At 54.5% G+C, this 25,108-nt stretch overlaps 1 protein-coding gene and 1 non-coding gene across 2 annotated transcripts in view; both read right to left on the reverse strand.

Annotated features, from left to right (window-relative positions):
- Nucleotides 1-25,108, reverse strand: part of PITPNM3 (PITPNM family member 3) — a 77,972-nt gene that overhangs the window by 6,090 nt on the left and 46,774 nt on the right. Inside the window, exons 4-17 of the mRNA XM_040243688.1 lie at nucleotides 21,056-21,132; nucleotides 20,246-20,481; nucleotides 17,054-17,243; nucleotides 16,530-16,652; nucleotides 15,714-15,898; nucleotides 12,001-12,173; nucleotides 10,591-10,761; nucleotides 8,620-8,811; nucleotides 7,916-8,064; nucleotides 5,885-6,001; nucleotides 3,234-3,350; nucleotides 2,784-2,932; nucleotides 2,351-2,500; nucleotides 306-489 (exon numbers count right to left, since the gene is read on the reverse strand). Coding sequence (XP_040099622.1) covers nucleotides 306-489; nucleotides 2,351-2,500; nucleotides 2,784-2,932; nucleotides 3,234-3,350; nucleotides 5,885-6,001; nucleotides 7,916-8,064; nucleotides 8,620-8,811; nucleotides 10,591-10,761; nucleotides 12,001-12,173; nucleotides 15,714-15,898; nucleotides 16,530-16,652; nucleotides 17,054-17,243; nucleotides 20,246-20,481; nucleotides 21,056-21,132 — 2,213 coding nt within the window. The remainder of the gene's footprint in view (nucleotides 1-305; nucleotides 490-2,350; nucleotides 2,501-2,783; nucleotides 2,933-3,233; nucleotides 3,351-5,884; nucleotides 6,002-7,915; nucleotides 8,065-8,619; nucleotides 8,812-10,590; nucleotides 10,762-12,000; nucleotides 12,174-15,713; nucleotides 15,899-16,529; nucleotides 16,653-17,053; nucleotides 17,244-20,245; nucleotides 20,482-21,055; nucleotides 21,133-25,108) is intronic.
- TRNAK-UUU lies at nucleotides 9,070-9,142 on the reverse strand. The gene has a single exon. It is a non-coding gene; the product is annotated as a tRNA-Lys (tRNA).

Here is a 25,108-nt window from a genome sequence, read left to right on the forward strand (position 1 = left end):
CAGACTCCAGGTCACGGGTCCACCTTGCCTCAGGGGCCACCCCCTGCAGTGGCCTCTCCTTCCTAAACCGCACCGTTCTCATCCATCAGTGGAGATGGAGGAGATACACACCTCGCTGGGCAGTAAAAGGACCGATGAGATGCACGTGAATGTGCTTTGCCAACTGGGCATCCGCTTGGACAATCGGAGCATGTGGGGTAAAGGAGGGGCTCCCCCCAGGTTGAGGGAGGAGGCGGGGCCAAGGAGGAGGGCGGCAGAGGACTCACCCCTCCCCGGTTGAAGCCCCTCCCCTGCCGGAGGCTCACCTCCTGCATCAGGTTGCGCAGGAAGATGGCCTTCTGCCGCAGCGGGTCGTGCACCAGCCCGTCGGAGAAGAAGATCATGCCCTGTGGGAAGTTGTGCTGAGACAGCCACGACACCACCCGCTGCTTCTGCATGTCCGGCCGCCCCGTGATGTAGAGGATCATGTATCCCAGGTCCTGCCAGTGCCTGGCGAGAGGATATTGCAGGGTCCAGCCCCCGCCCCATGCAAGCCACCCACTGCCCAGCAGCCCACACCCCTGCTTTCCCCCCTACCCCCAAGAAGCTGGAGGAGCTGTTCCAGGGCATGGTAGGGGAAAACAAGGGGGACCCAGAAATTCACACCCCGAGTTGAGCCCCGTGAGCCCTAGCCATCCCCCGCAGATGGCCACAGGTGCCAACCGCATGCCCACAGCCCAGCTGGTCCCCCCACCCCTGTCCTCTCTGCTTGGGTCCCCTCCTCCCTGATGCCACTGTCATCACTCAAGCGTCTGGAGCCAGAGAGAAGTTACTTGGATGTCTCCCTTTCCCTCCGTCTCCCCGCCAATCAACGAGCCTTTGATTCTACCAGGCAGCATCTTCACTCCACCCTCTCACTTTAACTCCATTCCTAAGCCTCAGCTCAGGCCTATTGAACTCGTCCCCAAGAACTCCCAGGACCGCTATCGGTCCACTTTTGGCATGCTGATGATTCCGAGTCCTGGAGGACAGTTTCTTGTGCCCATGACTTATTTTCTTCCACTGGACTGTGAGTTTCCTCCAACTAGGAGCTCTTTCTGCAAGCAGAGCATAGAACCTGGCCCAGAACCAGCCTCGGAAGACTGGAGGGAGGCAGACAGGAAGGGAGGAACTCAAGTGGTACTTCTTGTTTTTCTCTTGGCAAAATCCTTTCGCTGTTTCCAGCCACACTTCCCACCCTGTCCTGAACTGGCCTCTAACACCCAGTGGCCGTGAACTTATCCCTACACATGGTCTGTTCTTCTCTGTCCTTCTCACCTTCTCGGCCCATCAAACTCAGTCCTGTATTTTCTTCCTTTTGCCTTTCTGTTTGTGTTCATCTTTGTACAGTGGCATGGATTGAAATATATAGGCACCTGTCCTTCAAGGGCTGACTCAAATGCCACCTCTCCCAGGAAGCCTGCTCTGCTTTCTCCAATCAGCTATAAAAAGTCCAGTCTCTTGATTGGCACTGTGTGTAAGCTAGTCTCGAAAGAAGGGCCCCCAATGAGCCACATGTCCCAGTAGTCACACCTTTATGTGCTCCCTTCCTCTTTGAAACTGGGCTGATCCTGGGATTAGCTTGGAACTAATAGAACAAGTGTAGTGGAAAAGACACTGAATCCCAAGGCTGGGTACTGAGAAGGTTTGTAGCTTCCAGCTGGGTATCTGGGAAACATAGTAGGCCAGTTACCAGCAGGGAAGCGCATCACCAGGCACCAAGTCTGGCTAGTCTGAGACGACCCAGGCTGGCCACCTGGAGCAGCCACATGGAGAGAGAAAAAGACAGACCCCAGCCAAGGAACAAGATACATGAGTTCATCACCCATCTTGAACATCTTGAACATCCAGCCTTTAGATGATTCCCAGCCCAGACCACAATCTGACTGCCATTTCTGGAGAGGCCCCCTCTGAGGACCTCCCAGCAGAACCCAATCAATCCACAGAATGATGTCAAAGAATAATAAACTACTGTCATAAATCACTAAAAATGGAGCCATTTGCTCCATGGCGATTGGTAATCAGCACATAACAATTTTATCCTGATTGAGATCTGAATGCAAACGACCCATCCTGATTCACTGCACAGAATGCTCTGACCGTGTTAGGATAAATGGAGAGAGGGAGGCAGGGAGGAACAGAAGGCTGGAAGGTGGTGGCGTTTCTCAAGAACCCTCAGTAAATTACTCGTGCAGGTGAAGCTAGGACTTCTGGCTCCCAGCCCAGAGACTAGTGGAATTCCTAGAGGAAACTAGAAACACACAGCCCACCTCCTGCACAGCCACTGGTTCCTTCCCCAGAGAATATGTCCCCTCAGGAAGGAAGCACTCACCGGACAACGTCCACCGCCCCCGGCCGGACCTTGGGGTCGCTTCCCATGATGGACACGCTGGCCGCAAAGGAGCCGTCGATGCTGAAGACCACGCACTCCATGCCCCGGGGCAGCACTGTGAGGTAGCTCATCGCGCAGGTCTGGTCGCCCCTGAAAGGTGCCCACCTGGGGGTTAGCTGTGCACTCAAGGTCAGGTGTCAGCCTGAGGCCAACATCAGCCCTTGGCCAGGGTCAGAGCTCAACTGGGGCCAGGATGAGAGAGAAGCCGGGTGGCACCTCCTGGTGCTAAAGCTGTGACCACGTCCATTTTCCTCTCTCCCAGCAGACAGGGATGGGGCCCAAGACAGCATCCCCAGGACCCCATCTTCTGGACAGACCTGGAAGGGCCATGGAATTGGGTGAAACCACCGTGAGAGCGTCCCCCGGGTCTGACCTGACGACCATCTTCACGGGGTAGACGCCAACCCCCAGGCGCCGGGGCCGGGGCACGCTGTACGTGATGCGCCCACTGCTGTTGGTGATCTCTGTGTCCAGGTGCACCCAGCGGCCGGAGGACGGCTCTGCCATCACCAGGATGTCCACCTGCAGGAGGCGAGGCGGCCAGGGGACTCGCTGAAAGCCGGGGAGGGGGCTGGACTTGGGAGCTCTCCGCCAAGACCGCAGGGCTCGGGATCCCTGCTGGATGCTAGTTCCTGGCTCCCACCATCCCTTCTCTTTCCACTGCAGCCACACTGGCTTCTCCAAAGCGCCCAGTCCATCCCTCACTGCCACTCGCCCTCCCTGACCAGGTTGAGCATCTCCCACCTCGTGCAGCCAGCCCCTCCCCACAGCCCCAGGCCCAGGTGCCATCTGGTACCCAGGAAGGAGGGCCCAGCTTCTGTACCTTCTCGCCAGTCAGGGCCACCATGTCGAGGGGCCCGTACATGAACCTCCCCACCAGGACCTGGGGGCCATCTTCGGCAGCAATCACATCGTTGGCCCGGTGGTTGGCAGTGACATTCTGGAAGGACAGAAACCAGCTCAACCTCTGCAAGGGGACTTGACCTTGCTTTTTATTTGCACTGTCCTCAGGATGGGTTGGAGGGATGGTCCCCTGTGAAATCTTGCCTTTCTTCCTTATTAACCCCATTAAAGTTTCCAAGACATGTGAAACAGGGGTTCTGTGGGGACAGAACCCCTGAAGAAAACAGACCCTTAAAATTTCACATCATCTCCAAGGAGTGCTAGACTCCCACAAATGAGCATCCTCTGCTCTTAGCGCTCCCCATGGCCTGGAGGTAACAGCCAGTCCTCGGAGCCTGGCATCCTTCTAAAAGGCCAGGCTGCAAACTTCGGGTCACCGTCGCTTCTTCCTTCCACATCAGGGCTCATATCGAGTAGCCATTTACCATCCGTCTTTGCTTAGTGGGCGATTTAAATGTGAAGAGTAGAGAGAACAGTGTAGGAAGCCTCGTGTGGCTGGAAACCAGTCACAGCCCTTCTGGCTCCCTTCTTCCTTTGCAGGATCCCCCACCTCACCCCTGCCCCACTCCAGATTATTCTGGAGCAATTCTGGACATCACATCATTTGTAACTATATCCCAGCATCCCCATCCTTCTTCATGTCTGGTTTCAATTCATTCCGCAGCTCCCAGCCGTGACCACCTACCACTCCAAGCCTGGCTTCAAGACCTCAGACCACTGAAGTTTTACAAAACTGCCTACATCAGTGTTTCCGCCCACACTCCAGGTACTTCACGTGGACTCTGCTAGTAGCATCTTAAAGGAGTCCCTTATTCAAAACACAGCCCCCACGGCAGGTTCATTGTCTTTACAAAGCACAGAACTTTGCTGGGAAACTGTTTCAGTCCCCTCTCACAGTGCTGCCCTTTGAAGCCCAGCTGGTTCTTTCAGGTCAGGCTCTGCAGAGAGGCCTCAGGGCCTTCGCTCACATTGATTCCCCATCCCCCCACCCCTTGACTCTCCACAGCATCCCTGGTCCTCTGTCTCCACATTCCAGCCCATCCACTATGACCTGACTCAACTTCGTCCTCTCTAAGAAGCACTCAGGGACTCCCCAGATGGTCGGGGACTCTCCAGCAGCAGTCTCTGCTGCTGCTGCTGCTGCTAAGTTGCTTCAGTCATGTCCGACTCTTCGAGACCCCATGGACTGCAGCCTACCAGGCTCCTCCATCCATGGGATTTTCCAGGCAAGAGTACTGGAGTGGGCTGCCATTGCCTTGTCCAGACACAGTCTCTACCTTCTTTCAGTTCCCACGATATTTTAATTCAATAGTTCAACAAATATCTGCAGGTACCTCATCCCTGCTGGTCCCTGGGCTGGGCTCTGGGTATGTAGAGAGGAACCAGTCATGGACCCTGACCTGGAGACACTTAGTCAGGTGAGGAATGCAGGCCCCCTAACAAGAATTCTGATGACAGAAGATTCCATTCATGGAAATAAACACATGGAAAGATGCCATGAAACGAAATTAAGTACTGACACAAGCCACAATGTGAAGGAACCTTGAAAACATTATGCTCAGTGAAAGTAGCCAGACGTAAAGGACCACATAGTGTATGATTGCATTACATGAAATGTCCAAAATAAGTAACCCTGTAGACACAGAAAGTAGATTACTGGTTGCTCAGGGTTAGGGGTAGGAGTAAGGGGCTGCGGAGGGGGACAGTGGCTAAAGGGTAAGGGGTTTCTTTTGGAGGTGATGAAAATGTTCTAAAATTAACTGTGATGATAGTTGCACACAGTTGTGAATATACTAAGACACACTGAATTGCATACTTTAAGTGGGTGATTTGTGTAAAGTGTGGTTATAGCTCAATAAAAATGTTTACCAAAAAAGAGCTGATTTACGGATCACCTTCTACCATTTAAGACTATTCTTGGGGTTCATATCTGAGATTCCGACAAGACTATAAGTGCCCACCACAGCAGTGGCTGTGTCTGTATATTCTTGTGCCCCACTGCCTGGCAGAAGGCCAGGGACCCAGGGAATACGGATGATTGTTTGCTGAGTAAATGAATGTATGTGGACCGAACTCCTACTCATGCTTCAATACCTTGCAGAGGTGACACTTTTTCAGGGGAGCCCTGCACAGCTTACCCTGACAATCCTTCTCTCCATCTTCTTCCTAATCCGGGCCTCCCTCTATGTTCTGGCAAATGCCACCCCAGGCTGTGAGCCCCATGGCTGTGGGGAGAACTCTTTCTGACTCACGTGCACACCTACAGAGGCCTGGCATACAGCTCCATATGTGGCATTTCATCTCCATCTTCAGTGTCCTGGACCTGCACCCATGGTGCTCCTGTGGAGCCAGGCCCCAGGGAACCAGCTCCCCCATCTCATCTGCTCCACACCCCCACCCCACTTCTACAGAAATCCTGGGGGCCTCATCTAAGCATGAATCCCAGCATGTATCAGCATGGAGCTCTAACCCAAGCCCTTCCTGGCCATGTGGATGCCCCATTGCCTGGGGACAGCCCCACCTCCCTGACGCCACAGCCCCAATCCATAGGCACCTCCGACAAGCACATACCCGCAGCTTGACCTGGGTCCTCTTACGAAGCCACTTCTCGCGGGGGTTGGCGGGGCTCAGTGCCGCAGGGTCCAGACCAGCGCTCTCCTTGATGTTCACACTCTCATAGCGCATCACCTGATCAACAGCCCAGCAGGACTCCGGGTCAGGCCGTCTGGACACCCCCGCCTCCTCCCCCTGGTGTCAGGGCCCTCCAGCGTACAGCCAGGCTCTTCTCCAAGCCTCCCCACCTCCCAGCCTGGAACCCTCAGGGCAGCCTTTCTGCCCACCTGTCCTGACAGCTGGGGCCAGACCACTGTCTCTCAAATGCTCTGCCTTGGGAGCAGCCCCTGCTCTTGACACCCCAACCTAGGAACCACCTGGGTCTGTACCCATTCTCTGCCTGCCCCCCGCCCCCGTCATGGTGGGTGACCATTATCGAAGGCCAGCTGGAGCCCTGGTCCCAGCTGCACCCACCTGTTCAAGAACATGATGGAGCAAGCTCCGCTGTTAACCCTGCATCACTGGTTAGCCCCTCACCACTGGCTCATTCTCCTTAGCATCTAAATTAGCATCCCGACTCCTTAGCATCTCATAGAGACTTTGCTGGCAGTCCACTGGTTAAGGCTCTGCACTTCGAATGTAGGGGCTGTGAGTTCGACCCCCAATCAGGGACCTAACATCCCTCATGCCATACGGCCTGATCAAAAAAAAAAGAAAAGAAACCAAATAGTTTTTTTTTTTTTTTTTCAAAAATCTAATAAATAAATAAATTGTCAATATGTGTTCTGGTGCCTCTTCCTAGGATCCCTCTTCAACAACCATCACATGTCCCTGATCTCCTTGACAGCAACAGATCTCAAAAGACAGCCTCCACTATCATCTCCCCTCCTCACTGCCGCTTCTCCTCCCCCAACTCCATGCAGGCTTCTGACCCCGTGGCTCTACTGACGCCATTCCTGCCAAGGCCCCGTGACCTCCATCCTGAGCAGCTCAGACGCCCCTCCCGTCTATCCACTCTCATCCACCTCTGACCTCTAGGGGTGCCCTCCTCTATTTCTTTCAGTGGCTCCTCCTCTCTCCCCAGAGGGGCTCCAGGACTCCTCCCTGAACTTCTCTATCCACAGTGACTCCCTCAATCTGTGATATTGTGATTTATAATAAGAAGTAAGTGTTTAGTCTTTGTCCAGCTTCAGGCGCAAAGCTCCGAGAATCCTTGGAATTTCCTAAGCGAGAGGTACAAAGGTGTCTTTTGTTATGTTAGTGAGGAGAGTTGCACCACGTCTTAGGATGGGGCTGGTTGCCAGAAGAACCCATGGCCATGATTTAATCAACTGAATCTACCTAACGAAGGCTTCATAAAAACCCAAAGGGATGGGGTTCAGAGAGCTTCCAGGTTGGTAAGCCATGGAGCTCTGGGGACAGTGGTACCCTCTGAGAGGGCATGGGAAACCCAGCTCCTTTCCCCATACCCTGTCCTTTGCATCTCTTCCGTCTAGCTGTTCCTGAGTTAAATCTTTTATGTGCCCAGTCACTTCAGTCATGACTGACTCTGCAACCCCATAGACTATAGCCTGCCAGACTCCTCTGTCCATGGGACTCTGCGGGCAAGAAGAACACTGAAGTGGATTGCCATGCCCTCCTCCAAGGGATCTTCCCAACCCAGGGATTGAACCCACATCTCTTGTGTCTCCACCTCCTTGGTCGTGGAGGGTGCATGCAATCCAGCCCCCACCTCCCAGGCTCTCTCTCAGTGACTGGCCTCTCTGCTCCACCTATTTTACAGATGAGGACACTGAGACCCACAGGAGAACAGGTGTGATGACTCCAATCTCCAAGTTGAACATGGGCACATTCTCCTACATGGTATCTATTTAATTTTCTAGAAACTGCCATGACATTGACCAGAAGTCATATTCCTTATGCAAGCGGTTGTCTGTCCAGGTCACTGCCCCCTCCACTTGCCATGCTCCAGTGCCCAATGTGAATGGCAAGGCAAGCCCAGCCTCCTTCTCCCCGGAGGCTGGGCCCTCCCAGGCAGGGACGGTATACCTGTCTCAGGATGAAGGCCACCACGTCCGTGGACTCCCAGTAGCTGGCGTGGAAGAGGTGGGGCAGGGCCACAGTGGGGAAGGCTGTGAGGACGTCAGGGCAGTACAGGGCGTAGTCGATGCGCTTGGAGCCCCACCACTTGGCCGTGACTGTGGATCCAAGAGGGAGGTGAGGACTGAGTGCCCTGCCCCAGGACCTTGACCCAAGAGGCAGTGTGTGTGGGACGCCCAGGGTGCAGATCCAGTGATGGACACGCCACTAGGGACATGAATTTGGAGCCAGAGCACTCAGCTCAAAATGAGCTCTAGGAAATGCACCAGTCTTTCCCCAGCTTCAGTGACCCCCCAACATCCTCGCCCACCCAACCAGCCTCCAGGTCACGTGCTGCAAACTGATCCCCAGAAAGGGGGCCGGATCCACAGACATACAGAGTCTCACCCCAGGGCTGCTGGTCAGAGGGACTCCTGTGGGGAAATTGAACGTTGGGATTAGGGCTCTGGCTGAGGTCAGAGCTCAGACCGCCGTCAGAGGTCAGGACCCCTGTCCAGGTCAGAGGTCACAATTCTCTCTGAGATCAGAGCTCAGTCTAGATGTCCTGTTTCCCTCCTCCGTGGTCCTCAACAGCCCTGGCAGGGAACCAGTGCCCACCCGGAGGAAGCCCCTCTCCCGCGAATCCAGGTGGGGCCCAGGAGACCCTCACTCACTGCGGGAGGCACCCACGGGGGCCAAGCTGTCCGAGGACTCCGAGCTCTCACTGGAGCTGCCCTGGCTGATCCTCCGTGCCCGGCGCTGGGATCTCGGGGCCTGAGGGGGTGAGGCAGGGGCATCCAGAAGCGGCGGGCTGCCCCGGGAGCTGCCCTCCAGGAAGAGGGCACTGTGGGTGTGCAGGGCATCAGCTGGAGGGGAATTTCACAGTCAAGTCCCGCGTGGTGGTGGTTTAGTCACTAAGTTGTGTCCAACTCTTGCAACTCCATGGACTGTAGCCCGCCAGGCTCCTCTATCCATGGGATTCTCTAGGCATGAATACTGGAGTGGGTTGCCATTTCCTTCTCCAGGGGATCTTCCCAGCCCAGGGATCGAACTCTGGTCTCCTGCATTGCAAACAGATTCTTTACCAACTGAGCTATGAGGGAAGCCCAAAACAGAGGACAGCACGCCTGAACAGAGACTTGAACCCTGGACCCTCAGATTAAAAGTCTGATGCTCTACCAACTGAGCTATTTAGCCCCGCCTCAAGGCCAAGTGGTGGGTCTCAAATGGAGCTGCCTGGGCAATGCTAGCCCCATGCTGGGTGGGAGCCTGGGTACCTGGGGAGGAGCCCGCACCTCTCATCTCCGGGCCTGACCAGGACCCCTTTACCAGGTACCCATTGGTTTCACATCCTCCAAGCCAGGGGTTATGCAGGCACAAGTAAGGGTCCCAACCGTCACTCCAACCCCAACAGAGCTGCCGAGGGCGCCCCTGGGGGACTGCATCCAAAGCCCCAGCTGAGGTCACAGGTGACAACCATGTGCTTTATAGCACACTCCTCTCTGAGCCTCGGAGGATTGCGGCTGAGCCTGGACATAAATGAGCCTGGGGGCAAGGGCGCCCTCTGGGGGCAGGAGGATGCGCTGACCAGAGACGTCACATTTAAGGGTGCCCTTCTCCCTGGCGACTCAGAAGGTAAAGAATCTGCCTGCAATGCGGGAGACCTGGGTTTGACCCCTGGATTGGGAAGATCCCCTGGAGAAGGGAATGGCTGCCTACTCCAGTATTCTTGCCTGGAGAATTCCATGGACAGAGGAGCCTGGCGGGCTATAGTCCACGGGGTCGCAAAGTTGGACATGAATGAGTGACTTTCATTTTTCTATCTATAGAACCCCTCTATCAATAAAAACTCCTGACAAAACAGGACTTTGGAAATTAAGTTTTCTTTGAGATGGGGCGGGAAGGGGTAAGCTGGGTTTAAATCCTGAATGAGACACATGCAGGGCAGCACACCCCACCCCACCCCCGCCCCCGCCCCCCGACTCCAATCTGGCCCAAATCTCTGAACAGGGATGGGCTAAACTTTCAAGGCTCTGGTCTCCAAGCCCTGACTGTCCATCCCAGGCCTCCCCTTGGCCTCACCCCAGTCCAGGCCCAGCTCACCCCACGTGAGCCCTGCAGGCCACTGGCCCTCCCCCAACCCACCTCCCTTGCTCCTGCTGTTCCTCCACCCAGAAGATCCCTCACACCGCCCCCGCAGCTCTTCTTCACCTGTACAAATGCCTTGGTGGAAGACCCCCTCTTCCAAGAAGCCACTAGGGTGACCCATTCCCTGACCTGCACTTCTAGAGTCCAGGCACTGGGAATAACCCTCAGCGTGGATCCCAGACTTGCAATCAGGCCTGACATCTCAGTATTACGCTGGCCCCAGACACAGGCTCTAAACAGGGGGCAGAGCCCAAAGAGGCCTTGTGCAGAGCAGGAGCTCACACAGGTGGGCTGCTCCAAAGACAGGTGAGTCAGCGGTCTTCCTGTCCACGCCACCCCCCACTCCCTCAAAAGTACACAGACTCTGTTCAGGTGAGTCTAGCCACTCTGACATCTGACAGCTTGGAGGGGCTGGACCAGAGAGGGTGGCCCTGGGGCACCACCTTCATGGAGCCCAGCCTCCAGCTCAGCACACTCTGACACCCCTGAGAGCCTACCAAGGAGGAGGGGCTGTCCGTCGCCCAGTGGGAACCTCTGATAGCGGGGCACGCTGACAGGTGGCACCAAGTGGAACTTGGGCTCCAGCAGTGGTTCAAGCCGGGAGGCGGAGGGGTCTGCGCAGTGGAAGAAGCTGTAGACCTGACTGCAGGCAGGACGTACCTGGAAACCTTGGGGGTGGGGGGAGGACACACAGGAAGCCCTTTGAACACCTGCTGCCTTGGTCCTAGGAGGCTCCCTCGACTGCAGATTTGAGAAACCTACTCCTCTGCTCAAGAACCTGCCATGGCTCCCTGCTACCGACAGGATCAAAGCCACTTGGTTCAGCTTAGCCCTCAAGGCCTTGCCAACCTGCCCCACTCGGAAGCACCACTGTAGGCACCCAGCACTGGGGCCGTGACAGGGGCTTTCCATTCTCTGTGGCTTTGCTCAAGCTCCCCCTGCTCTTAGCAGGATGTCCTCCACTATTTCCATTGATCAAACTCCTTTCAGTTCTGGCTGTCACTTAGTTGCTACCTGATCTATGAAGCAGACCTAGGGTCCTTCACTCAGGATCAGCTGCCTCTTCCTTCGGCCCAGCTCAATTCCCAGACCTGGGGTAGTAAGGAAACTTAGTCTGTCAGAGCCGGCCGAACACTTCTCCCATTGACCAGCAGGTGTCTCCACTGAGGCCGCATCGCGTCATTTCGCCGCCCTGTCCGTCTCAGTCAGGGCACTGGACCGTCCAGCATCCCGGGAACCCTAGGTTTCCTTAGCAACGTTAACCACAGCTGTGGGATTCTGCCTGTTTCCCCTACTTCTATCAGAGCCCCTCCACCCTCGACTTTGTATCTGCGATCAACAGTCGTAGTGCAGTTTGTTGGTAAGGTTTGGGACAAAAGACTTTGGAGGATCCCTGACCCATTGTGCTCCCAGGGGCCTCCAGCCTCTTATATCCTCAAAGCCATTGCTAAACCATATTCTGGTGCGAATCACCTCTGGAAGTATTTCAGAGGAATAGGGGAAGGCATTCAAGGCTGTGGGGACCTTGCGAGCAGAGGCACTGAGGTGGAGGGGGGCGGATCTGCAGGGGGCAGTAAGACCGACCTGGCTGCAGGGGGCCAACCCGGGCACTGGGGAAGGAGCAGGTGGGCACAGTAGGGTTTCTCTTCCCAGAAAGCATGATAACCAGGCAATGGGGCCTCTGGTAGGGAGTGAAATCCACCCGGGGCTGCCTCACCTTGGCCCCATCAGGGAAGTTGCCCCACTCTCCCTCCTGCCCCCCCACCTTTCTTCTTCTTCCTAGCCTCTCTTTCCATCTACCCCTAATTCTCTGGTCTTCCCCACCCCTACTCTCCCCAGTTCCAGGCCCTGACACAGTGGCCTAGTGACTCAAAGGCATCTCAGGCCCCAGCCAGCATCACACCCACCATCCAGTCCGGGCAGCACCGTCCTCCGCATGGCCAGGACCAGGCCCAGGGGTGAGCCGAAGAGGAAGAAGTCAGACACCTCAAAATCCAAGCGGCCCAGGCTGACCTCGGGGACCTGGGGGCCCCCAGCCGCCGGGGACTCGGCTTCATCCTTCAGCACGCTGGAGTGGATGCTGGCCCAGGGAGGAAGACAGGGGAGAGCAGGTTAGGGGGAGGACTGAGCATACAGAAGGCTGAGAGCCGAAGAATCGATGCTTTCGAACTGCGGTGCTGGAGAAGGCTCTTGAGAGTTCTTTGGACAGCAAGGAGATCAAGCCAGTCAGTCCTAAAGAATTCAACCCTGAATATTCATTGGAAGGACTGATGCTGACGCTCCAATACTTTGGGTACCTGATGTGGAAAAGACCCTGATGCTGGGCAAGACTGAGGGCAGAAGTGGGTGACAGAGGGTGAGATGGTTGGATGGCATCACCGACTCAATGGACATGAGTTTGAACAAACCCTGGGAGATGGTGAAGGACAGGGAAGCCTGGTGTGCTGCAGTCCATGGGGTTTCAAAGAGTCGGACTTGACTGAGTGACTGAACAACAAGCACGAAGGAGTGAGCACCTAGCAGGCAGCCTGAAGTCTGAGTTGCAGCACCCAGCACTCCATCTCTGCGGCAGGGCTTGGCCTGGGACCGACTTGCCTGATCACCAACACAAATTGGTGACCATCTCAGCATCTGCCACCAAGGCCTGGCCGACATTTGGCTAAGGCAGGAGTCAGCCAACTTTTCCTGTAAAGGGCCAGATGGTAAATATTTCAGACTTTGGGGTCCATATCGCCTCCATCGCATCTACTTCACACTGCTACATGGCACACGGGTGATACGTGAATAAACCCGTGTGACTGCGATCCAGTAAAACTGTCTTCCTAAAAACGGACTGAGCACCTGAAACCTAAGCCTCCTGCCCCATCGTGCTGGTCTTGTGATGGCCACACTGTGAGTTCCTGCCCAACAGAGGAGCCCAGCCTGGCTGGACAGCTGGGTAACATTGGTCCTGCCAGGATGAGGGCTTTCGTGGTAACTCGTGTTCCAGGCAACCCGCAGACACAGATGCAAACAGCTTGGTCTCTCCCCTCCCCTCCAGCTCAAAGAGGAAACCAAGCTTAAAGAGCAAAACATGAGCCACACAGAATTCCAATGGTTCCCATCCCAGGCACCCATTGCCTCAAAGAGCTCAAGTTGATGTGCATACCCAGAGCCGGCTGCCAAAAATAGGCAGGAAAACTGGGCACCTCCTGAAACTTTCAGCTGCATTTAGGTACCACTCAGGGTTTCAGAAAATCCAGTGGCATAAGATCTATGAATACATTTTTGTTATTGTAGTCACTAAGTCCCAGCCAACTCTTTGGCGACCCCATGGACTGTAGCCCACCAGGCTGCTCTGTCCATGGGATTTCCCAGCAAGAATACTGGAGTGGGTTGCCATTTCCTTCTCCAGAGGATCTTCCCAAATCAGAGACTGAACCTGCATCTCCTGCATTGCAGGGGGATCCTTTACCACTGAGCCACCTGGGAAGCCCCATGAATCCACTAATGGAATGCAAATTCCACCAAAATACGCAAGTTGGAGGGAAAAGGGAATTTTAGAAATATCCTTTGAAATGTGTGCCACTCCCCCATCGCCTGTGGGCGAGGGTCTGGGCAGTTGCATCTGAATCCCCACACACGCTCTGCCTCTTGCAATGGGAGCATCTTGCAGTGAGAATGACGACCCTGCTGTTTAACAATTCATATTTCACGTACCGCGTGGTCCCTAAACACATACCAACTACTTAATTGCCGGAGAAACAGCCATCTGTCCCTACACCAGAGGGAAGAGCTGGCTGCACTGGACCAGCCACTGAGAGCCTCCAGCTTCACGTCACTCTCCAAATGTGGGGCTTTCTTAAAGGATTTTTCAAGGATGAACCAGAAATGTTATGATTTTACCCTGCAACCTGACTTGTAATGTAGCTTCTTCTCTCAAGAATAATCTTTCAGAGGGCCTTTGAATAGTTGGAGACTTAAATATGCAGAGGCTTTGACCTAATAATTCCTCCTCCAGGAACCCATCTGAATAAAATAGCCCTAATACATACCTAAACATTTATGCACAAAGATGTTTCCGGACTGCTGTTTATAATCATAAAGAATTGGAAAAAAGCCAAAGTGTCCAGTTGCTGGGACTGTGCAAGATATCATCCATTCCCTTAATAAAACATTATTAAGAATATTTATCAGAATATTTATAGTAAGAATATTTTTCATTATAAGAGTTTTTTTTTTTTTTTTCTCTAGGTAAACCTACAGGCAAATCTTCCCTGGTGGCTCAGACAGTAAAGAAATTGCCAGCAATGCAGGAGACCTGGGTTCAATCCCTGGGTCAGGAAAATCCCCTACAGAAGGAAATGGCAACCCACCCCAATATTCTTGCCTGGAGAATCCCATGGACAGAGAAGCGTGGCAGGCTACAGTCCATGGGATCGCAAACACATGACTGAGCGACTAACACTTTCACTTTCACAAGCAAAGCATGTAAAAAATGTACTGAAAGGAGGGACTTCCCTGGTGGTCCAGTGGCTAAGACTCTGAGCTCCCAGTGCAGGGGGCCCAGGTTCGATCCCTGGTCAGGGAGCTAGATCCCACATGCTACAATTAAGACCCAGAAGCAGCCAAATAAATAATACAATTATGAAAAAAAAAAAATGTACTGAAAGGAATGAATACGCCAAAGTGTTGGCCCTGGTGAGAGGATGCATTTTCCAAATGTTGTGATGACCGGGTGCTACTGATCATTTGGATAGAAAAGGAGGGTGGGAGGAGAGAACAGAGGAGAAAGGGGAGAAGAAAAGAGGCATTTCTTCTCACTTGTACTTATGTTCAATACTCATATGAATCCTGAATGAATGGTTGGATGGCATCACTCAAAGGACATGAGTTTGGGCAAACTCCAGGAGATGATGAAAGACAGGGAAGCTTAGCACGCTGCACAGTCCTTGGGTCAGAAAGAGTTGGAAAGACTGAACAGCAACAGGTTCATTTAACCAGTGTCCATTAACATGCTCCTTCTAGAAAGTTAGAGGGTGGGCAGTTCCACGGAGGGACCTGGCTGGTCTTTGAATAAAAGTGCATTGCTTACGGCAGAATCTAATGCAACATTGTAAAGCAACTATACCTCAATTTAAAAAAAAAAAAAAAAAAACAAAAGGGGTACTGGTGCCAGGCACTGGGAGACCCCGGCTCTTCAGTAACTGGTTGTGTGATCCATAGAAAGTTCCGGACCTACCTGGCCTTTGCTGGCCCATTTGAGAAATACCAAGAACACAATACTAAGAAATGCTAAGAAATACAAAACACACCTACTTCTGTTCTTTCACCAGAGTCTTAAAACCATCAGTGAAGTAGGCTGGGCAGCATCTACCCTCTTGGTGAGACCAACTGTCCCATCTCTCTGCAAGTTGAGCGGGTGGGGTTGGCAGGCTCAGCATGCAGAGTCCCGGGTCTCTGTGCAGGGTCCATGGGGAGTGGCCTCAGTCCCAGCATTTCAGTGCTGGTCCCTGGGCCCCCCGTAGAAAAACCTGGGGCATGTGACTGGTCACAGGCCTCCCAGATGACTCTGGGCCGAGGCTCTGTTCCCCTGGATGCTCTGCTGGAAGGCGGCGGGGCAGGCACAAGGAGAGGCTACCTTGATAGGAAGGCGTGATGCTGGGTGATGGCCTCGCAGTCATAGGTGGAGGAGTCGCTCTGCTTCCGTGGCAACGGCCGCTTGGGCTCTTCATCCTCCAAGGTGCTGGAGACGTCGATGCTGCTCTTGCTGAGCCGCTTGCTGCCCGCAAGGCTGCACTCCTCCTCCACCACCACCGGGGCGTCCTTGGGGGCCGAGCAGAGGATAGGAGGGCACCGCGGTCACTCTGGGGCCCCAGGACAAGTGAACCCCCTTCTCCTAAGATGCGAGAGGCAGTACTTCTTCCAAAAGGAGCATGGGAGCCACAACACACACAAAAAAAACGACAGGATTTTAGGCACAGGGGTGTCCCCTAAGTCCAAAGGGCTCACTGGAGGAACTTCCCTGAACTTCCAGTGGTTAAGAATCTGTGCTTCCACTGCAGGGAGCACCGGTTCGATCCCTGGTTAGGGAACTAAGATCCTACTGCCACATGGCCAAAAAAACCCCAGCAAATTTCTTGAACTGAATTTAAAAAATGAAAATACAAAATATCAACTTTTAAAAATTATTTTAAAAAAAAAAAAGGTCTCAGCGATCCAGTGGGACTCTGGAGAGCTCTCTGGGGACCTGATGCTAAAAGAGCCTTCTCTGAGCTCCAGTTTCCTCACCTGTGATAGTAATCTCCCACCACTCTTGCAGGACTGTGAACGCTTTGTAACCTGGATGTCACAGCACCAACCAGGGCTAACGCTGCTCCCCAACGAGAGGCCCTGCTCCCTGGGGGGGGGGCCTCCCAAGGACATCCTCTCCCCCACGCCACCATCTGGCCCGCACCTGGGTGCTGCTGAAGCTCCCCTTCCGGCTGCTGCTGCCAGGGCTGTCACCCGCGGGCCCCGCGCTGTAGCAGATGGCATCGAAGGCCAGGAGGCCCCCTACACAGTCCCCGATGAGACACACCTGCGGGAGGCAGAGCTGGGACTGTGGCCCTGCCCACCGCCACCCCCTTGCCCCACACCCAGCCAGGGTGCAGGCAGCTGGCCCACAGGGGAGCAAGGAGCCTGTCCCGGGGAGGCACTGAGAGTCCCAACATGGGGACGGGAGGGTCCACTTAAGGATGGGAACCAGGCTACAGTCAGGGTCAGACTTGGGTCACAGATCAGCATGGGCTGATAATCAGAACTCAGGTGTTGGCCTCAGTTTTCCTATCTGCAAAATGAGGACAGACCCAAAGATCTCAAAAGCCTCTTAGGATGTCAGAAGCTAGGGCTGCACAGCAGCCTGATCTAGATCCTTCCGGCAGGTCCCAGCATCTCTCCAGGCAGGGACCAGGTCAGGGAGGTGAGGGCAGGCTGTCCTACCTGCCCACTGAAGCCAATCCCATCGGGGGATTTGAGGAACTCCGCATACACCTGGTTGGCTCGCTCGATGACAGTAGCAACTGCATCCTGGTACTGTGGGGAGGAGATGGCCAACAGGGGCAGGGCGGCCAGAGGGACGTGGTCCTGGCTGTTGCTGAGACAGCCCACGTCATGGCTGAATGGGTTCAGGCTGCAGACAGGAGGCCAAGGTAAGTCCACCTGGGACCAGGCAGGAGGGTGGGCTTGGAGTTGTGAGTGGGGCGAAAGAGAGCACACACTGACCAGAAACTGGGCCCTGGGGTCAGGGGCTGTTGAGGAGGACCCAGGCAGGAGACGAAGCACCAGCAATGTATCCCAGGGTTGGGGGGTGGCTAGCCTGTGAGGACTCCCATGTGTGTCCATCCCATGCCAGCCATCATGTGGCCCCTGGAGTCTCCACGACAGCAGGGCTCTCTGCCCTTTTCTTTGCAACCTCAAAGGACACACCAGTTATAGAGGAGGCCACTGGTGTAGGTCAGAATGGGGGTATGTCAGGACTTCCCCAGTGGTCCATTGGTTAAGACTTCATGCTTCCACTGCAGAGTTTAATCCCAGGTGGGGAACTAAGATCCCATATCCATGCATGCTAAGCTGGTTCAGTCGTGTCCGACTCTTTGTGACCCTATGGTCTGTAGCCTGCCAGGCTTCTCTGTCCATGGGATTCTCCGGGCAAGAATACTGGAGTGGGTTGCCATGCCCTCCTCTAGGGGATCTTCCCCAACCAGGAATCGAACCCACGTCTCTTGTGTCTCCTGCATTGGCAGATGGGTTCTTTACCACTAGTGCCACCTGGCAGCCAAAAGGGGGTGGGAACATGTCATCATGGCAGACTTCCTGGAGGAGGTGAGGTTTGATCTAGACTCAAGAAAGTCTTTGAGGAAGCTAGAAAGAGGAGAGAGGGTGTGCCAGGCATAGGGCTCACACACCAGCCATGCAGCTGCATGTATGGTGTCATGTCTGGCTTTCTGAGGAGGGGATCCAGAGCCTTCATGGACTTTGCAGAAAGGTCTGTGACCTCAGAAAGAACTGGGAGAAACTGTCCTGCAGCCTCCCCCAACAAGTGGACTGACTGTCAGCTCCTGCATGGGCTCCCTCACTTCTCCGCCCCCCTCTCTCTGGGCAGCTCAGCTTCATCTGGGACCAGCTCCCAGTGGCCCGTGCCTGCCTGCACCCTCACCCATCCTGCCTCTGTCCCCAGGGGCTTTGGGCCCAGTTGGCTGGGAGGTTCAGCAGAGTGGGGAACTGTACACCCCCTCCCCAGAGCCTGCCCTTACCCCAGAGTCCAAGCTCAGGCTGACCCAGGACCCAACACTGATTCCAGTGGGAATCTGACGGAAACGGCGGAAGGTGACAGGGCTCAGGGCACCCTGGGCAGGTGACAAAGATCCCCTGCTGCACAAGGCCAGCCTGACAGCCACTCCTCATCTCCAAAAAAACACAAATTAGAGGAAACAGCCCTCAACTGCAGCCGGAGAGATTTTAATTATCTGAGAAAGAGCTCCCTCCCAGCAGTGATTAGGGCTGATTGATGGCCCAGGCAAGATGCTGCCTGGGGGAGCGCTGGGCTCCCACTTGCTGGCCCCTCCAGTGTCCATGGGCCATTTGTCTTCCTGGGGATGAGCCCGGACTGGGTGACCCAGCTCTGGAGGTCAGATATCCTGGGGGCGAGGGGGTTGCTGGGGGACTGAGATTGATTGTGAAGGAACACAATTAACTCCGACTGTTGGAGTGTGACAGACAGAGCCTTCATTCAGCTCAGCTTCCCAAACCCGCTGCCGAGCCAAAGCCCGGAGGGAGTCAGGATGCAGATTCCAGGGCTCCTCCCCTCCGGATTCAGACGCCCCAGGGGGAGGCCTACCGCCTAGCAGTTTAACAAAAATCACTCCCGGGATCTGGGCCATTAACCACGTTGGGGAAATACATTTTCCTTCCTGAGCTAATCTCCTTCCTTCCAGCTCTGATAGAGATCTGCCCAGCCCATGTTCTGGGAACACAGATGAATCTCGAAGGCAGAGGAGACTTTCCTTTCTCTCTCAGAGGGGACATGTGAGACCCCTGCACGTCCTCCCCGTGCTCCCACTCGCCAACCAGAGGAGCTGAGCCCCTCTCCTTACAGCCACACTCGACGCAGAGCCCCTTCTCCATCTCCCTAGGGAGATGGCACCAGGCTGGGGGTCCCTTTCTACCCTCCCCAAGGGGGCTCCTCTTTGCAGAGGCTGTGAAAGGAGGTAAAGGGCCCCCGGTTTCTCAGTCTGTCCTGCAGAGTTTCCAGGGCAGGTTTGGATGAGGGGCCTAGGCCCTGAGAGTACACTGCCTCACTTCCAGCCGGCGGGCTTCCCTTCTCCCGCCCTGGCCCACTGTCCGCCAATGGACAGCGCTCCAACGAGGATGGTGACTCAAGTCACAGCCAATCCCTGTGCCCTGCCATGTGCTTCACGCATACCAGCACACAGAATTCTCACAAAAACTCTAAGACGTGGTTGATATACCATGATCATCCCCACTTTACAGATGAGGAAACGGACAGGGAGAGGTTAAACAACTTCCTGCCCTTCCCACCCTACCCCCCACCCCACCCCCAGCCCCCGTCACACAGCTGGAACTCCAGCTCAGGATGACTGAAGAGCCCATGCCCCTCACCAGGTTACGCTACTCTCAAAGCACACTCAAAAATCACCTCCTCCAGGAAGCCTCCCTGGCCTTCTCTCTGAGTGTCCACAACGCCATGTGCCACCTCCATCAGGGCACACATCTCTACTGGCTCTGACTGTGTGGCTCAAGAGCGGGGCTGTCTGGCTTTGACTCCTGGGTCCCTGCGTAACCCTGGAGGAAACTGCTTAACTTCTCAGTGCCTCAGCTTCATTATCTGGGCCAACAAGACCAGGGCCTGCTGAGCACAGCAAGGGAGTCTGAGCTATCTATCGCGGGGCACCAGCACCACCCAGCCCCGGGCAGAAGAGAATTCGGTGAGTGTTAATCCCCTTAGATTCTTGCTGATCGCCTTCCTCCTGTGATGCTCGTGGTCAGTCAGGATCTGACATCCCAGGGAGGCCTTGGCAGGCACCCACCTGCCCATGTGGCTGGGGAGCCCCTCTGCTTAGGCACCGCCCCCCACCCGGCTCAGCCAGCCAAAACAAGCAGAAAGGAACTCACTTGGAGACAAGCGAGAAAGCCTCCGAGCAGATGGCGGGACAGGGGACGAACTTGACGAGGATGTGGCCCAGGGCTGCGGGGAAGTGGGCGCGCGTGACCTTCTCCAGCACGGAGCTGAAGGTATGGATGTCAGCCACCTTGCAGGATGGGTCCCCCAAGCCCGTGTCCAGGACACTCCCCCCGTGCAGCACCATCAGGAGGACGTGCGTCTTGCAGGAGCGCTGTGGGCAGCCTTCCTGAGGGGGACATCAATCAGGATAGAGAGAGACAGGCAGTGGGGTGGGGTGGGGTGGGGAGGCAAGGCAGGGGGCACACAGAGAATCACACACACAGGGGACTCTGATGGCACCTCCTGTGTGTTCAGAGGGAGGGGCATGGGCTGCCAGGAGGGCAAGCCCCTCCGCGTCAGTGTGGGATGAGTCCCAAAAGGCTCTTATATGTATGGGGGCTGGAAGCCCAAAGAAGCACAGTGTGTGTGTGGTCGCTCAGTCGTATCCGACTCTTTTGTGACCCCATGGACTGTGGCCCACCAGACTCCTCTGTCCATGGGATTCTCCAGGCAAGAATACTGGCATGGATTGCCATTTCCTTCTCCAGGGGATCTTCCCGACCCAGAGATCAAAAACCTTTCTCCTGCACTGGCAGGCGGCTTCTTTACCAGGGAAGCCCAGAGAGGGACAGAAACCAGCACCAGGTCACACAGAAAGTCCAGTGAGGAGCTGGGTGAAGACTGGCTGGCCTGTCTACCGGCTAGGGACTCTTCCTAGCTTTCTGACCCCAGAGGTGGCCCAGACATCCCCAGAAACCCACCTCATTGTCTTCATGGATCTCGATGCTTCCTTGGGCTGGGAACCTCTGTCTTCTCAAGGAAACCCGGTACAATTCTCCTGTAGGACGGGGAATGGAGGACTCAGCATCTCCAGGCCTCCCTCACAGAGACTGGACACTCCCCTGGGCCCTGGCTGGCCCATGGCCTGGGCTCCCAGGAGAACTGGAACGATAGCATCCAGAGCTTGGGAGGGCCACGCCACCCAGTCCCCACTTCCTACATCAACACAACCTAAAACCTCTCTCCTCCTCAGAAAGGGAGGCCGGCAGGGAGGCCGGACATGATGAGGCCCCTGAGGCCAGGAGGGCCGTCCCAGAAGGGAGCTCTCCCGCTCTTTCTTCCTCCCCAGTAACTTCAGCAGCAGGATGAGTGTCATCTCGTGACTCCCAGATACAGACGGAAACGTGGACCAAGCATTCTCTGAAAATAACTGGAGATGCAGGATAAAATACTTTTTAAAGATCTGTCTGAAGCTCTCAAAGTGACTGCAAAGCCTTAAATGATGGGACCCTGGTCCCGGGGAGGTGGAGCCTCCGAGAGGCAAAGCCAGCATCTAGGACCACACGCGCTGTCACCCACGAGCTTCGGGGCCACCACTGCCAAGAATCTTTCCTTGCTTCTCTCAGCAGCCACCTCCTCCTCCAGGAAGCACTTCTGAGCATCCAGCACTGCCTGAGCTCCTGTTCCTCTACGTACGTGCAGGATTCTTCACACGAAAGCTGTGGACCAAATCTGGCCCGCCGTCTGTTTTTGTAAATAAAGTTTTATTGGGACATAGCCAGCGCTTTCATTTCTGTATTGTCTGTAGCTGCCCGTGCCACAGTGGCAGAGTTAACTGGTCATCACAGAGTCCTTACAGTCGGCAAAGGATTATCTGACCCCTTACAGAACAGCTTGTCTGACCTAACACTCACATTTCTGAAAGCCACTGCGCTGGACTCTAAAGTATAGAGAGGCCTTTAATACATCCAATGGCCCCCTCACGGCCCACCCAGTGATGCCAGCCATGGAGAAATCCACACCGCCTCTACTTTTTCCCCATAAGAAGGGTACTGTTTCCTCTGTGTGGCTGAACCACATGGTTGGACTGTGAGCCACTTGTTTGCCTCCAATGACTGGGAACTCACTCACTGCTAAAGCAGCGGGTTTTAGACAGGATGGCCCTCTCTCCTTCCCACTCCACCCCCACCCCCTCTTGTGAGACTGCAGCACCCACTAGGAATCACATCTGGGGAGCAGCCTTCCCAGGGGCTTTGTGGGCAACCCTCTGGTGGGTGGGGGTGAGAGCCCTGGCCAACACATTTCTGAGTCAACAACATCTCAGCCGCTTCTGGCCCCAGGGGAGGGCGCTTCTGCAAAGAATTCCAAGTGAGAAGCTTTGCTTAGCTGGGAAGTGCATTTCTGAAATATTGTGTCCTCACGGACACAACTCTGGTCTAAGGGTAACTGCTTTATGAGCTTGGAGCTGCTGCCCAAACAGACAGGAAATCGTTTCCCCGATGATGGAGGGGGTTGCCTTGAAGGAGGAAGAAAAAAAACTTGTTTTTAAACTGGACTCTGCCCAGCACTTACTCAGGCTCCTTCAGTGGCTCAGGCTCTTCTGTCTTATTTCTAACATCCTGTAGACCTTGCCCTGGGCTTGGCTAAAAGAGGCCTGCACCCCGTCTTCAGGACAGGATTATAATAAAAGACACCAGTAAAGGGCGCATTTTTACTGAGCGCTTATTATGTTCCAGGCATTATGAGCTTTACAGGTACCATCTCATATAGCCCCCACAGTTAGCCTCTGAGCCGTGGTCCTCTTATTAGCCCCATTTTACAGATAAGAAGACTGAGGCTCCAACAACCAAGATCACTTGCCCCAAACCACACAACTAATTAAGACTGAGAGAGCTGCCCCACACTTAGTGGAAGACGATGCTTGACAAAGTGGTTCCCCTCCCATCCCCCTGACCTCCACAGGAACTTCCCAATGAAGCAGTATGACAATCTCCTTTCTCCAGGAGAAAAATACAGGAGCACAAAATGATAAGTGACACCTTGAAGACTGATGTCCCCAAGACCTCTTCCCACTGCACTTGAAACAGTCTGCTAATGGGAAACCCCAAGAAGGGACTCTGACTGTCACTTCCCCAGGATGAAGCGACCATGCTTCGTAGCGCATGCATCCTCGTGCATGCAGCTCTGGAGCAGCTGGACCAGGAGGAACCAGGAGCCTGACAGAGCTGAGGTCATGGGCGGGAAGCCTGGAGACCCCTCACTTCTGGGACTGGGAGAGACCTAGTTGGGACCGTGGACTTTGGAGCCAGAATGCCTGAATACTAATGTAGGTTCTTTTTTTTTTTCAATTTATTTATTTTTTTGGCTGCACCAGATGGATGAGCCTGATAGGCTGCAGTCCATGGGGTCGCTAAGAGTCGGACACGACGGAGCAACTTCACTTTCACTTTTCACTTTCATGCATTTGGAGAAGGAAATGGCAACCCACTCTGGTGTTCTTGCCTGCAGAATCCCAGGGACGGGGGAGCCTGGTGGGCTGCCGTCTGTGGGGTCGCACAGAGTCGGACATGATTGAAGCGACTTAGCAGCAGCAGCAGCAGATCTTTGATGCAGCACGCAGGCTTCTCTTATGAAACGTGGGCTCTAGAGCTCACAGGTTCAATAGTTGTGGCACTTGGGCTAAGTTGCCCCACAGTACATAGGATCTGGGTTCCTTGACCAGCGATTGAACCCATGTCCCCTTCATTAGAAGGTGGATTCTTAACCATTGGACCACAAAGGAAGTCCCCAAATGTAGATTCTTACCAGCTGTGAGTTCTGTGCCTCAGTTTCCTCATCTGGAATGTGGGCATAATAATAGAAGCTACCTTATAGAGTGGATGATGAGGATAAAGGAACCCATATATACAAAATGCTTAGGACAGGGCCTGGAACATGGTAAGTGCTATATAAGTGTTAGTAGTTGTTTATTATTATTATTACTATGATCCAGGGTGCATCGGGGTGGGTGGGTGGGGCAAAGAGCCAGGGCCACAGCTGACACAATGGGGCCAGAAGCTGATGGGGACATCACCACCTCCACACTCCTGCCCTGCCCCCAAGTCCCTCCCTGAAACCTGGCAGGCTCCCCAGCCTCACTGGGCTGGATGCCTGCTTGCAGTGTGATTACAGAATTAAATACTGTGATTGCCACAAATTACCATGGCGAGGCTATAAATAAGTTGCAGGGAAGACGTGAGGGTCCTGCCATCTCCTGGGCACCATGCCCTGCATTAGGTAGGGACCTCACCTTGTACTCTCGCTGATTACACAGACTCAGAGGACCTGCATCCTTGATCTTCCTGTGGTCAGCTCCCTTGGGGCCCACATGATGCTCTGGGCATCAAACCATGCTGAGTCCTGGATGCAAACAACGCTGAGGCAGTTCCCGGCTCAGAGGAGACAAGAGACCAGCAGGGTTGCCCTCAGCATCCCTCAACCCTTCTGTAGCTGAGGGGAAGAGTCTGACCCCCCAAGCTGTTCAAAGACAGAGACTTGCTTCCTTTTAATGCACAAAAGTCAGAGATGCTTTGCTCTAGGAGAGGGGACGAGGGTAGACTTCGCCTGCCAGATCCGGATTTTGGCCCCTTGAGAGCTGACTAACAGGAGCAGAGTTTCCCCATCTCCAGTCTTAGAAGAGGCCTCTGTAGACAAACTGAAAGGCAGTTTAGTACCCATCTGCTGGTATCTTGCCCACAAGGGTTCTGCTCCTCCAAGAACCAGACATTCCTAATATAATGAGTGAGGCCACTGGCTCTGAATCACCCAAAGACACAGCTCTCACTCTTCCTTGCCTTTGCTCATCCTGAACCCTCTGCCTGGTAAGGCCTTCCTCCTCTGCAGACCAGCAAACTCCTACCTAGCCTTCAAGACCCCACTCAATTGTCACCACCTCTGGAAAGCTTTGAGATCTACTCACAGATGGTTATCTCACAGTGTGCCTGGTGGGGCCTGGCTTGTTGCTGTGAGCTTATTTGTCTATTGCCTCATAAGAC

Source organism: Oryx dammah, unplaced genomic scaffold (assembly GCF_014754425.2).
Source record: "Oryx dammah isolate SB20612 unplaced genomic scaffold, SCBI_Odam_1.1 HiC_scaffold_8, whole genome shotgun sequence".
NCBI classification, from domain to species: Eukaryota; Metazoa; Chordata; class Mammalia; order Artiodactyla; family Bovidae; genus Oryx; species Oryx dammah.